Below are 15,482 nucleotides of genomic sequence, written 5' to 3' on the forward strand. Positions count from 1 at the left end.
GAGACCAATAACTCCAGGGATGTTCAAAGATAATCCGTCATAAATTTATCTTGGCGCTATAATGCGAAGTATATTATCTGTTACCTGCTCTGTTCTGTTCTGTTCTTTATTGGAAAATTCAAAGTTTATTAATATGTCAGTTTTGTAACACCTTCGCAAAACTCAAACTCAAAACAAAAGGCGCGAAGTCATACATATATATCTAGATATAGGCCTGTCTCGAGTTTTCGTGATCTAATAGCCTTTTTTCAGTTTTAAATGAAGATTATACTTCATTAAGTAGTTAATTGATGGATAGCGATAGCGGTTTCCGTATTTGTAACGGTCGATTTGGCCGTGATTTTATTTTTGGTATGTATACATAATAATATTATGCTAGCAAAAATGGTGCATCCATTGGCGAGGGATAAAGACTTTTCTCTATTGTATGATTTTTGTATAGATTCTTTCAATAAATACAGCGGTCTGGTTTGTTCGCATTGTGACGTAATGTTTATGTTAATGTGCCTGGGGTTAAAAACGAGGTCAGATATAAATGGAACGAGAACTATAAAGAAATCTTTTGTGCGGGGATTATTTCAAAATTACCAGCTTTAAATCGATTGACTAATCGTATAGATACTAAAAGCAGAGATTCGGTCTGAATTTACAAACATTGTAAGAGACGTCGCGGATTCATTGTTCTTGAGGTCATATAACTATAACTGTAATAACTCAGGATAAACCTATTATTAATCATGCAGGTTGGTTCGATAATGATTGTCAGGCTAGAATTGAAGAAGGTATCTAGAGACACTTAACGTGTTCAATAGGCTTAAATATATTAATAGTAGAGAACAGATTTGTTCATTAAAGTTTATAAAGAGTTATGTAACAAAAAAAAAAAAAACGAAAAAAAAAAAAAAACGCAACTCTGTAGAAAAAAAAAGATTGAAATCGGTAATTGAAAACGCGCAATTCCTACACAGTTTTTGAATTTTTTTAACGTAAAAGCAATAATAAAAATAATATTTCTGTGGAGGAATTCGAACAGTATTTGAGCCGCACCATGAGAAAACCAACATAGTGCATTTGCGACCAGCATGGATCCAAACCAGCCTGCGCATCCGCTCAGTCTGGTCAGATCCATGCTGTTCGCTAGCGGTTTCTCTAATTGCAACAGGCTTTGAAAGCGAACAGCATGGACCCGTTTAAGCGTGAAACAAAATACTGTAACGAAATCACTGTGGCACTTTTTATTTAAAGGGGTTGGGGAAATAAAAGCACATGTACCGAAATATTTTGAGTCGCTGACCCAACCCCTCAACCTTCCGCCCCCCCCCCCCATTTTATTTACGGTATACATTTTAAACACCGTTGTTGTTGTTTTTAAATAATTAAGGGATTTTTAATATGCTACTTCAAGGCTAAAAACGTAGCAAACTGAGCGCCAATTTTTAGTTAAAAACGACGATTTTCTTTCCATTTTTTAAAAAAGATATTAGTCAGCATAAAACAATGATTTTTATATCTACACCTTGTTTGAAGTATGGTCAAGTTTACACAAGCCAAATTTCAAGACGCTACTTAAGCAGATTTTGTCCCGTAATCCCGTATTCTTTGTCGAATGCCGTAACTATTTACTTGCCTTTGATACATTGTACTGTTTATTTGACCTGTCACAGCTTGTTCTCGGCTTTCATTATATTCTGTTCGCACCTCTATAAGGTTAACACGAAAGTCAGAAACATGTTTTGTCGGTTCAAATAAATAGTATATTTTTTTTTAATACGTTTGTACACTGTAATATCATTTGATGTAAATATATGGATTATACCGGTACGAAGAAATATGGGGTTTATAAAATATCTGATTAAAAAAAAGTGGAGTGTCGTAAACTGGATTTTTTACAATGGGAACAACTACAAGGTATAAGTTAATATCATAATCATTTTAAAATATGTATACTTTGGTCAATTTATCTGGTAATTCATAACTATTTTCATGATCACTATGAAACCAATAAATCCTGTTTTTTGACGGGTTCGTCTTGAAATATGCACGAAACAACTTAACAGACATGCACCATGTGATAATAAATTCATGGTTACAGTCATAATGTTGTGAATGTGATGTTTATGTATTAAACAAAGTCCGTTAAATTGTTTTAAAATCGTTACCTATATTAATCTCTGATGGAATATTTATTCTTCTTATTTTAATTACTTTATTCTACTTGTTAAAAATGCTTCTTCCCCTTCCGTTTGGATCCGTTCATGTTTACAAACATGTTTGTTTATTTTATTGACTGTACACATGTTCGTTTACATTTTTGGCATTACTGACGAAAGTCGTACTGGAAAAACACATATCATGGTGAAATTGACACAAGAGCAACGCGATCGGGCTTTCTTTTAAATGCAAGCATTATTAACCCATTTATTTTGTATTTATTATAAGAAGTGTTAGTAAACAACTGTACAGAACTTTTACTTCTTCTATACCAGTGTACCAGTGTCTTAAGGTCTTAAGTTATACTTGTCTTGCTAGAATGTAATATGACTTTTCATTTGAATGTTTATCTCCTAACATATAAGGTACAATACATCAACATTATATTGCTTGTTAGATACAGATTAACTAGTGTCTTTTATTATGTGTCTTTCATATTTTATATATATTGCACTCTTTGTACGGTGTGTTCCCGTGGAGTGCCCCGATCCACGCACACCTATGGACGGGGAAAATAAAGATGTATTAAAAAAAAATATATATATTAACCCTTAGCCTGCTAAATTTTTAGAATGGACTGGTCCATCATTCAATTTTGGCAATACAATTTATTATTACTAGGGGTGTTCACTGAAAATTTACTGACTGAATAGCGAACAGTGTAGACCATGATCAGACTGCACGGATGTGCAGGCTGATCTTGGTCTGCACTGGTCGCAAAGGCAGAATAACTTGCCGCTAGCAGGCTAAAGGTTAACTAAATAGTTACTGTATATAAACAATACAATCTGACCGATACGGAATTTTACTGAGTGTACTACGATAAAATATACACATCAATGTCTTTCTTTATAAATCTGTAAATTAAATCTCTGCTAATCCATGAAACATAGATACCTGAACGCTGCATACTTAGTCTATAGGTTGCGCCTTGAAATGTAAACAAACAAAACAATAGCATGCATTTATGTCAATACACAGCGTTTACGCTGCAGATAGTAATTCCTCGTTGGCCGTGCGGTATTGGTATCCGTCTTATACTTTTTCGTCGGGAGTTCGATTCCGGACCCGTAAGAAGTTTTTTTTAAAACTGTACTTAATCTCTTTGTTTCAATACGATTCAACGAAAGCAACACAAATTTGTTAATACTAACTTGTTCACTAACTTATATGTTATGTCACTGTTATCACGTAATCATGTTTAAATACGCTTCATTTTTAATTTGATCTAATATTTCTGAGGCTTTCGTGAATAAATTAGAAACTAGAAACAAACAAACTTACACAAAGTATATAAATTAAATGCAAAATAAAATAAAAAATGACAGATGCAAGGTTCGAACCATCAAAACTATCACTACAAAATCATTACATGTGTATCCACTGAACCTACTGCGCCATCAAGCCAGCTGTTGATCTTAAATCCAATATATTTTGTTTTAAAAGCGATTGCTAAGTACTTATTGTTTATTTATATGAGCCTAAAAATACAAACACAGTGGTAAGGTGTCTGACTTCCATGCATGTTACCAAGGGTTCGAAATCACATTAAATCATTTCATGCATTTTTACGTAATGTAATGTTATCGATGCCTGTTTTATTGTTACATTATTTTATGCATCATATTTTTATGAATTTTAATTGTTTCTCTTGTAGTATTTATTTTCTGGAAACGCTGGTGACAAGTACTTTGTATTTTTGTATAAGACCCTTCTAAAATCATTTTTATTCCACTTTTTCTACAACGGTGAAATATGATAAAATTCAGTAAATGGACCATAAAAATCACGATACGTTTGATCCGGTAAGTGGAATTAAATATATTGTTATAGTTATATCGCTATTCATGTTCAAAAACCGATAATTAATTTACGGAAATAAACGGAATATTCATGAGTGCCAGGTCAATACCACTGGCACCAGAACAGAAATAAAATGCCTCTGTACATGTTATACCAACCCCCTAGGTATTCTATAAGAACCATGGTCATGAAGGGGAAATATACTAACCCGTTTCAATCGTAAATTTCTCAACTTAAACGCGCAGTTCGGTGAATGGGTACCTAGTATATTGAACAAGCGATAATTTATCTTCCATCGTGCACCAGTCACATTGTCTCAATATTATATATTGCTGAGAGTATCAACATATTTTATTCTTTCGTCAACGTTACAGAAAAAACTTGCTTGACCTTCCCTAATGAACATCCGGTCTAGAGGTCACGGCAGTGTGCACATGTTCGGTGAAATGTAAACAAACAAAAACAGAATTTAAAAAAATCACATTTTTACAATAAAACTCGACATGTTGAATGAAATTCATCTTGTATATGATCTTTAATTTGAAATCGTACATTGGTGTGCATCTGTTCTGTTTGTTTTATTCATTTTGCACATATATGCTGCATTTTCACATTTTAGCGAACACGAGTAGTAAAATGGCGATTGACAAACATTTTCACATTAGCCAATCAGAATGGTTTTGTAATCTAGAACGGAACTTCACCAGGGAAGTTCAAGCAAGTTTTTTGTGTAACGTTGAAATAACTATAAACTACGCGTTGTTTTTCGGCGAACGCCGTCTAAATTCGTTTTCGTTACCTATGCCACGTGACTTCAGTTTGCAAATCAAACTACTTGATAACGCATTATAGATAATTTATCAAAATGGAAGATTTATGCAACACTCTGCCTGATTGGACGAGAGTGTCAATTTCGTTCACTCTGTTGATTGTGCTACGCTGAGTGAAATGCAGACAAAGCGTTTATCCTAAACAACGCTGTTCACAGTTTCAAAGCTAACTTTAGCTCAGTATATTTAGCAAGAATATTGATATATCTCAAAATGATAAGTAAGTTTAATAAATATGATAAAAACCTGTTCAAATACCAACATATATCAAATTAAAGAAAGAGCTGAATACGGTCTGCATATCACATGAATAAGGGTGTGATAAGAGTCTTTTATGTAGAGAAGTGCTTTTTAAAAGATTTTCCTTGTTACAATTGTCATCTGTATAATTATGAAAAGGTTTCTTGCTTTTGTGACTTATTCAGATTGCATATTAAAATGAGTACTTGTTTGCTTTGATATATTTGTTATAAATTATTTAACTGATTTATTATATATGAATATTTTTCTTTAGTATGGTATGCAAATATTGAACTCAGTTGAAATCTGTTTTATTATATATATGCTATATAATGACCAATCTCATTACACTGAAATGAAGGTACGCTGCATACAGTTTATCTATGTGATATGACTACGGTCAAACTTTGCTTATGAAACAGAAATATTGAAATAATTACAATTGTATGTTTTGCTTGACCTTCACTTTTTTATAGGTGTGACGTCATTGTCCAAAGATTCATGAATAGCGAATATGCATTTGTTAAAGCGGGATCAGTTGGCCTATTTTAGAAATCAATAAAAATAATAAATAAAAAAATCCTTTAATTGATTTTTTCTCATGTATTCTAATCAAAATTGATTTGTAGCATCTTTATTAGGCCCGCAGCCAACTTTGTTCAGCTGGGACATTTGACCCCTTTTAGGGGCTGCTAGAGCTAAAACTAGAAATGCCTTTATACAGCGTCTCATGAACAGCTTGGTGGATCTTTGTCATACTTGGTCTGGAGCATCATTATAAGGTCCTCTTCCAAATTTATTTATATAGGAACTTAGGCCCTATTGGGGACCACTATAGCTAAAAGTGGATATGCCTTTCTTCGCATTAACCACTAAAATGTAATGGATTTTTATCAAACTCGATGTGTAACAATATCGTAAGGTCTCCTGCTATTTTGTTACAAATGGGAATAGGGACCAATTTAGCTAAAAATATAAACACGTTTAATGACATCTTCTCGTGAACCGCTTCACGAATCTTCATCAAACTACTGCTGTAATTATTCGTCAAAGGATAAACGAAACAAAATTGCAACCCTACGAAACCTTTGCGTAAAATTAAAAGAGAACCATTTAAATTGTTAAAGTGCGGTGTTAGTTTTGCAATTTGAAAAATGTTAGATGAAAGATGAATGTTAGATGAAAAATTCATAAACTTATTTCCTTATTACAATTCGCCGACCATCATTTTTAAAGATATTTCTTCTTCTAAGATAAGATGTATTGAAGAAATGTGACCGGTACACAATGGAAGATAAATTACCACTTGTTTGATATCCATAGTACACAGTTACCGAACTGCGTGCTTTAGGTATGAAATGCGCGATTGAAACGGGTTAGTATATTTTCCCCTTCATGACCATGGTTCTTATAGAATACCTAGGGGGTTGGTATATCATGTACAGAGGCATTTTCTTTCTGTTCTGGTGCCAGTGGTCAATACTTACGGACAATATACTTTTTTTATAGTAAGTAGCCTGTCAATCAAACCAATAATATTGACCTATAAGATAGTTAAGGCGCCATTGTCTCACAAGGTTATGTTGTACTTTTGAACTCCCGGCTTTCATTGTCTATATTAAGATCAACATTAAAGCCAGAAACATATTTTGACAGTTCAAATAAATAGCACAATAAGAAGAAAAGAAGTGGCCACACAAGTGTAATAAATAATTCAGGAAGCGTCGGCGTTTTCATAAAACAGTGTTTACATAAAGTTACAAAATTGAAATTATTGATCAATCATTTGATGGTATACTGGTTCTATGGCTGACCAACCGGGCCACTGAAAAGGAATATTAATTGCGTCTTCACGTTACTTACCGCCCGAAAATTCAGTACGGTACCGTTTGCGGCTTTGACAAAATTCCTTATGATGTGCTCAAATACCCTACAGTGATAATATATATATTATACTTATTATGATTCCGATTCGCGATATTTTGTTTCTAAAGAACAAGTTTATCTCCTTGCTACACTGCATATAAATTACTACATCCATCCGTCTCTAAGCTAGCACAGAGTTGCAATAAATGTTTTATAGTAATACGTGCGTACGTAATAAATAACACGTGCGCACGTATTACTATTATACATAAACTTCAGCGCATATACTAGTGTGTGCGCACGTACTAGTATAAAACCAGGCATTAAGTAATAGGTAATACTAGCGCAAGTATTAGAATATTATATTATATAACATTTGCACAAGTGTAACTGATTACGTGCGCACGTATTAGTAGATCAATATCTGCCTAAGTATTAATTAATACATGCGCAGATGCTTTTTATACGACTGGAGGGACGTATAATGTTGTATCCACGTGTCCGTCCGTTCGTCCGTCTGTCCTTCCGTCTGTTAGCAAGTTCGTGTCCGCTCTGAAACTCTTGACCTCCTTGAAGGATCTCAAAGAAACTTGACACAGATATTCAGCACATCGAAACGAGGTACAGAGGGCGTAGTCTGGATTGCTCGCTTCTAGGTCAAAGTCACACTTATGGGTCAAAGATAATATTAGTGTTTTTCTGTCCGCTCTGTAACTCTTGACCCTCTTGAAGGATTTCAAAGAAACTTGACACAAATACTCATCACATCGAGTCGACGTACTGAGCGCATATTCTTGGTGGCTCGCTTCATGGTCAAGGTCACACTTAGGGCCCAAGGATTTCAAAGAAACTCACCACATCGAGACGACATGCAGACCTATGTTCTGGATGTCTCGCTTCAAGGTCAAGGTCACACGTAAGGGGTCAAATGTCATACCGTCGGGCATATATAGTTCTCTGCATTGCGGTGGTCCTGTTTGATACTATTACGTGCGCACGTACAAAGATGTGCGCTGATATCTTATGCCAATCATGCTTATTCATGCGGAAATATTAGTATAAATCATCTGTCATCTTAGTCATTTGATTGCATACGTTTTGATAATCTGGTGGCATTACCTGCAGTGGCATTTTTCATAATACATTGTCGTACTTTTCTAGCAACAAGGTCCAATCTTTGCATGTCGCCGTAGGTCCCTATACTCATTATTCTATTGTTGGCACAACATGTGTCCTACATGTATATTTTGCACAATAATTCAGCTCGAGTTGCAGACAAATCGGTATTTTGTTTGTTACGTTTCCTGTCCTAGGGTTAGCATGTCACATTATCTATAGTGGAGTCAGAATGTCACGCAGACTGTCAAAGGGTTAGCAGGCCATATAGTTTATCGTACGGGATGGTGGGGGGGGGGGGGGGGGTTAGTATGTCGCATAGTCTATCGTTAGCACTAACATAAAGGAAACTCCCAAAATCGGCTATTCTTATAGATTTAAAATAATCAAACGAGTTTTGTTTGCTTAACTTACATTTGTATTACAATAACAAGCCCATAATGTATGAGGGTACACACAATTTCATATAGAAATAAAGCTTGTTTTAATTGATATCTGGTGCAAATTACTGCAACTATAAGCAGCCACTTTAATCATAGATATAGAAAAGTCCGTTACGGTAGTAAAATAAATCCGCAATGAGTATAGATTGACCGATCATAATATTCTTTATCTACTATTTGGATAATCTGTGAACGAAAGGATTATTTATTAAAAATTAATTGTTTTGAAACTGGCTATCGGGTGATTTTCTATTACGCTGTTACTAGCATTTCTGCATCAAATGTATACACAACTGTTAAGAATAAGGAGAAGTGTCTTTAAGTACGGAATCCTGTTGGTGCCATGTGATGAACGAGAAAAATATTATTCCATTCTTAAATACGGAATCCTGTTGGGACCATTTATAATGTCGCCGTCGCGTTTGTGGTGTCGACACACGACAACGCGAAGTGACATAGCGCCATTACGAAGTGACATAGCGACCATGCGATATGACGCTCGACAACGCGAAGTGACATCGCGAAATATCGTGCTTTTGAAAGGCGACATCGCGACATTGTCGTTTGGGATTGTCGCCGTCGTTTGCGATTGTCGGGTGTCACTTCGTAATGTCGCTATGTCACTTCGCGTTGTCGTGTGTCGGCCCCACAAACGCGACATTATGAATGGCCCCAACAGGATTCCGTATTTAAGAATGGAATAATATTTTTCCCGTTCATCACATGTATTCCGCATGCCCACATTCAAATTTGTAAAACATTTCAAACAAAAATAATAAAAGAATAATTTGACATTATGTTCATACTAACACATTTCACAAAGTACCTTCTGTTTTGAAAATGTTACAAACCATTTCAAAACGTTGCAAAAATTGCGAAATGAGGTTGAAAAAAAAGAGCTGTCTAAATAACAGAATGCTCCTATATGCTAGAAAATATATGTTAACCATATTTATTCCTGGGTATACTGTACCTCGATTAATATGTTACACACACAAGCTAAAGTTTAAGAAAAAACTCTTCGAAAAAGAAGATTGATATTCTTCTACAAAGTTATATGTTGACAGTCAAAGTACATGTAATATTTGACAAGATATTCTCCAAAAAGGATTACATTGAATAAAATAGTTCCTACTTCCTCTGAAACTTTCAGTATATTTGAGCCGTGCCATGGGAAAACCAACATAGCGGGTTTGCGACCAGCATGGATCCAGACCAGCCTGCGCATCCGCGCAGTCTGGTCAGGATCCATGCTGTTCGCTAACAGTTTCTCCAATTTCAATAGGCTTTAAAAGCGAACAGCATGGATCCTGACCAGATTGCGCGGATGCGCAGGCTGGTCTGGATCCATGCTGGTCGCAAAGCCACAATGTTGGTTTTCACATGGCGCGGCTCATTTATTGTAAAAAGTAGTGGTCTATGAGATACAGATTTTCAAAATAGACATTCACACGATAGGCTGTCTCCAAAACTTTTGATGACACTTTAATTCCGTAAAATATCTAAACAAAAATGTGTGTTGTTATTCTTTTATTGCATTTTAATTATCATTACAATATCCTCTCACGGACTTTATAGATACTTATTGACAGCTTCATTATGAAGGACTGCCTCTGAATTCTAAAATGTTGTCAATACAATTTATCATTTTTCAGATGAACTGATACCAGTCAAACAAGTTCAGTTTATTTTGGAGTTTGAAGATGCTCAATAAAAGCGAGTCTGCAAAATTTCCTATTTGTTGTCATGTTGAGTGACCTTCAAAAATCACATCTTTTTCTATTGTAATGATTCTATGAGTTAGGCTACCCAGTTGTGCCACCGACCGTTGAAAGGCGTGTCCTGCCGCATTTCTCTCTTTCTCTTGTGTGCGTGCGTGCGTGAGTGTGTGTATGTGCGTGTGCGTGCGTGTGTGACGTGCTGTGGGTTGCAGTTTGTGGAAGATGCGTTTTGGAAACGTGGTAATCGTCTTTGTTTTTTCCTCAATGAATGTTGTATTATGCTGTTTTTCAGGTGATGATTAGTATGTTAACCTGCGTGTTGCTTTTGGTCGTGTACAACTCTGTGACAATTTTTGGAACGTCAGCGGCACTGAGGGACAGCCAAACAATTCAAGTAAATGTTTTCACTTAGACACTTCTCTTAACAAACGTGTACAGTATACATAAGTAAATAAATGAAGAGTTTATTTTCTTTAAATAAAGGTTAGCTTTTTCCTCGTATTGTCCGTAAATGTTCAAGTCAGTTTGCTTTTTGGAAATTTAAATGACAACAAGGATTTTTGATACATAGTTTAAGACAACATTACTGTTTGTCATTGATGATTTTAATAACTTATCTTAAACATGTATAAAACATCATTTCTGTTAGTCATTTGAATGAGGCACTTTGCATGTAATTAATAGAATCTATATGAATAAGACCAAAATTAACATAATCATGTTAGCAAAATATTACACCAACAACAGATATGGAACACTGTATCCTTTTTTTTTTACCGAAAACATAAAACAGTCAACAGTAATTGTACTATATTTATTTATGTACTCATTTAAATAACTAATTTAAATTAAGAAAACGCGTTTCCAACGAATGAAACTTCAATATGTGCAGAGTAAAGATAGCGGTAAAGATCTGAAAAAAAAACAGAAGAAGTTGAACATAGCACAAATTGTTCTAATAAAATGAAGTAAAAAGACCTTAAACGTTATATGTTATTAGACAATCTCTCTCTATATATTTCAGAGCTTTGGGGACATTAATGTTCAAAGTAAAATAGTTACCGGCAAAAGGACGTTTAGAATACACTGGTATAATCCGCCAAGATATATCAAAGATCATCGCAAGTACGCAATGAGTTGTGGATTTGAAACATGTAGGTACAGCAATTGTAAAATGAGTTATGATAGAACTGATGCAAACAGAAGCCACGCAGTTATATTTGATGGCCGATTTATGCCACCAAATCTAAATTTTACGCGTCCAGACGGACAAATTTGGATTTTTGCGGCTCACGAGGCCCCAATTCATTACTATAAGGGTGGAGATTGGTGGTATAAGAATAAACAATATACATTTAACTGGACAATGACCTATAACAAAGACAACACAGACATATTTCTACCATATGGAGAAATACTAAAACACAAAAATGAGATCAAGAGAAACTTCAAGTCATTAGCCCTGAGTAAAAATAAGACACTTTTGATCATTACGTCGCGCTGTCAAACCGATTCGAAAAGGATGGAGTATGTGGAAGAACTGAAGAAGTATGTTGATGTCGATGTTTTAGGACGATGTGGTAAAAAATGGAATTGTGGAATACCCCACATACATGACGATTGCTTTCAAATTTTGAATACATCTTACAAGTTTTATTTAGCATTTGAAAATTCTATATGTCATCAGTATTTCACGGAAAAATTTTACGAAAATTTTAACTATGATCTGATTATGTTGGTACGTGGCGGTTATAAGGAGGAGGCAAAAACGTTATTTCCATATATAGCAACAGCAGATTTCAAGTCAATCGAGGATCTTGGAACCTACCTGAAAAATCTTAGCGTAGACGAATATGCTGAACTGCTGAAACGAAAGAGTCAGTTTTATTCTCCTAGCTATTCAAAAGTTTATCAAAGAGCATTGTGTGACATATGTGAAAGAATGAATAATCAGAACAAATATTCAAAAACTATTGAAAACATTAAAGAGTGGGCATTCAGATCGCAGCCTTGTCTTCAACGGGAAAATGTAACAGACGTTTGATTAAATGGGATAATAACCATGTCTAAAGCCAGTCATTTAAACGTTCTGAGTTAAACAAATTCTAAGATAAACGTATTGCTGCGGAAAAAGAACCTGCAAGGAGTTATTGCCCATTTTGTGGATATTGCATCTGGAATTTTATAAGTAAATCTAATATGTCTTAAGGTTATTATTTTGGACTAATCGCAATAATATTTTAATTTACAGAACTATATTTATAATTGTGGGTGTGAATTTTCGAAGCAAATGGACGCATTAGAGATATGAACATGATTAAGGTAGAAGTATTCGATTCTTGAGTAAATGATTTGGCTGTCAAGTTGTCCCGTGCATCTGTATTTCTGCATCTACAGCCAGTGTTAGATATGTTTCTTGTTTATCACATTTTAAACATTGTTGTTGCAAATAAAGTTAAACGAAACACTTTCTTGTAACACTCTTTCATAGATCCGCGTATTTTAACAAACCATATGAAATTAAAGCCCGCTTACAGAAATGGCGTCATGTTGTTGTAAAGATGCACAACCGAAATGTTCAGGTTTAGGTGCGAGGGGCATGGGAGGTGTTGCACATTTCATTACCTTTCATGAACAGACTCAATTAAATCGACTATTATTCTTCTTGGTTGCATTCTTTGCTTCCATGGGATCTTTTTACCGATTATATTAGCTATCACAACAGCAATCTTTAAGTGCCGTGTGGCGGCTGTGCAATATCTCCTTGTACTTGTATTCATTGTTGTTATATTTTCTGGTCCTTTGGAATCATGGAATCCATTCAACATATGTGTAATAGAGTTCCGCTGAAGCCGGTGCTAGGGGGCGTGAGAGGTGTTGCACATTTCATTACCTCTCTTCAACAGACTCAATCAAATCGAGTCAGTTATTATTCTTCTTGGTTGCATTCTTTGCTTCTAAATGATCTTTTTACAGATTTCCTTATTAATCATTGGCGTAACGTTATTTTTCATGAAGCACCTTTTTGAATCAAATAACAAAGAACAACTATCAAGACATTGGATGTATATCGAACTGTGCAAAATCAATAAATAATCAATGAATGAATCGGTAGTTAAGTTGGCAGGAATAAACTCACTGGAAACCAAAGTTCTGCGCGCAATGAAACAATTTTGTAGGATATACTGGTATGGCTTCAACTAAGTACTTTTTTCATTTTCCTGAATATGCGTTACATGTTTCAAAATTCAGAACATTTACCTCTAATCGAATAAAAACACACAAACAAATCGCTCATAAATCCTTCACATTCGGTTTATAACAATTCATAAACGAAGACTTTTCTTAGAAAGAGTTTATAAACGGAGACTGTTGAACTGCTCAAAGCTATAAAATGCAAAGGAAAAAGATATCAAATTAATCTAAAGAGAAAGCAAATTGACCTTTTGTAATCTCCAGACCTTGAAAGGCGCGCCTTTAAGGCGAAACAAAAAGTTTGAATACAAACTTTAGTATACTGAAAGCGAAATAAAGTCTCTTGTGAAAATCTGCTAAGTTAACTCAAGAGGATAAGCAAAAGAATCTCATAATATCGATGTTTGGAAAAGAAATACACTGAATATAAGATCAAAGCTAAAAGAAGACGAAGCATTTAGTCTGAAATTAACTTTAAATGAAAAGAATCAATCTATGCCTACAAACGTCAAGTAAATGGAACCCCTCCCGATAATAAAAATACTTCACAGTATCTAACTACTTTTTATACAGTTACCACTATAACGAGTAAAGGTTTAGAATTGTTGTTGACTACAGACAAAACACAAATAGTATATATATTTTCATTAGATTCTTACACACTTCCAGAATTGTTTTGTTTTGAAATAGATTGCAGTAATTTTTAGAAGTCTAAATTGGCTTATGGCGTTTATAAAGTTTAAAACATTTGAACAGGAAAATTTGATTTACAAAAATGCTTGATATCTTGAAGCAAAAACCCTTCAGTCATATTAATAAACTACAACTGTTTTACTAAGATATATTTGTTACTTAACTGGTTATCAACGACTTATACAGTTTATTTAGTCATTCGGTATTGTCTAACTGTAATCATTTGTTTTGTGAGTTATAGGTAGATCCATATATTACTTGTCAGTGATTTTGCCTTTAACAAGCTGTTGTATCATGCTACTTCACATTTAAATCAAAGTAAAGAAAGAAATATTGCTTGCTTTTTACAAGTTATAGTGCATTTTTGGTAATTCTTAACCTTTTAATTAATTAATAGCAAATTAAGATCAAGATGCTGCAATATGTACACTTTTTGACAGTTTTTATACAAGTATTTTAATACAGATTTCAGTTTCGTGTTTGAATAATTCATATGTAACTGAATTAATATTAGCGTGAAGGAATACTTGCGTGTGGGTAATTTTTGTTTAACCGAATTATATGAAGTGTCAGTATTTTTAAAAAAATACCTGTTTTGGAATCCGGTTGGTGAAGTTGCCTGAAAACATTTTTATACCCACACAAAACAAAGTTTGTGGCGGGGTGTATATACGAGTGAGCTGGTCGGTCGGTCGGTTGGTCGGTCAGTTGGGTTTCATAGTTTCCGGTTGATAATTCATGAAAGGCTTGACCGATTAAAAATTTTTTTGGTACACAGGTGTTACATCAGAAATACAGGTCAAGTTCGACTTTGGGGTCAGTAGATCAAAGGTCAAGGTCACAGTGACCCTGAACAGTTAAACGGTTTCCGGATGATAACTTGAGAACGCTTGAGCCTAGGATCATAAACTTAGGTACACAGGTGTAACGTCATAAAATACAGGTCAAGTTCTACTTTGAGGTCAGTAGGTCAAAGGTCAAGGTCACAGTAGGTTACAGGTCAAGTACAGTGACCCGGAACATTTAAACGGTTTTCGGACAATAACTTCAGAATGCTTGGGACTAGGATCACGAAACTTAATAGGGAGATTAGTCATGACCAGCAAATGACCCGTATTGATTTTGAGTTCCAAAGGTCAAAGGTCAGAGTCAGAGTGACCCGGAACATTCAAAGCATTTCCGGACAATAATTTTACAACGCTTGGGCCTAGGATCATGAAACTTTATAGGGAGGTTGATCAAGACAAGCAGATGACCTCTATTGATTTTGAGTTCAGTAGGTCAAAGGTCAAACAAGTTCGGCTTTGACATTGGCTTAGTACTGTGACAAGGCCATATTGTGAGGGTGTAATTCGTCACTCCTA

The 15,482-nt window shown here is 34.8% G+C and overlaps 1 protein-coding gene across 1 annotated transcript; it reads left to right on the forward strand.

Moving 5' to 3' along the window:
* Positions 1 to 384: 384 nt before the first annotated feature.
* On the forward strand, positions 385 to 12,669 carry LOC123539006 (glycoprotein 3-alpha-L-fucosyltransferase A-like). The gene is made up of 3 exons (XM_053529752.1): positions 385 to 468; positions 10,523 to 10,624; positions 11,255 to 12,669. The coding sequence occupies exons 1-3, from the start codon at positions 385 to 387 to the stop codon at positions 12,272 to 12,274; spliced, it is 1,206 nt and encodes a 401-aa protein (XP_053385727.1). The 3' UTR covers positions 12,275 to 12,669.
* Positions 12,670 to 15,482: the final 2,813 nt, after the last annotated feature.

The sequence above is a fragment of the Mercenaria mercenaria genome, chromosome 18 (genome assembly GCF_021730395.1).
Source record: "Mercenaria mercenaria strain notata chromosome 18, MADL_Memer_1, whole genome shotgun sequence".
NCBI classification, from domain to species: domain Eukaryota; kingdom Metazoa; phylum Mollusca; class Bivalvia; order Venerida; family Veneridae; genus Mercenaria; species Mercenaria mercenaria.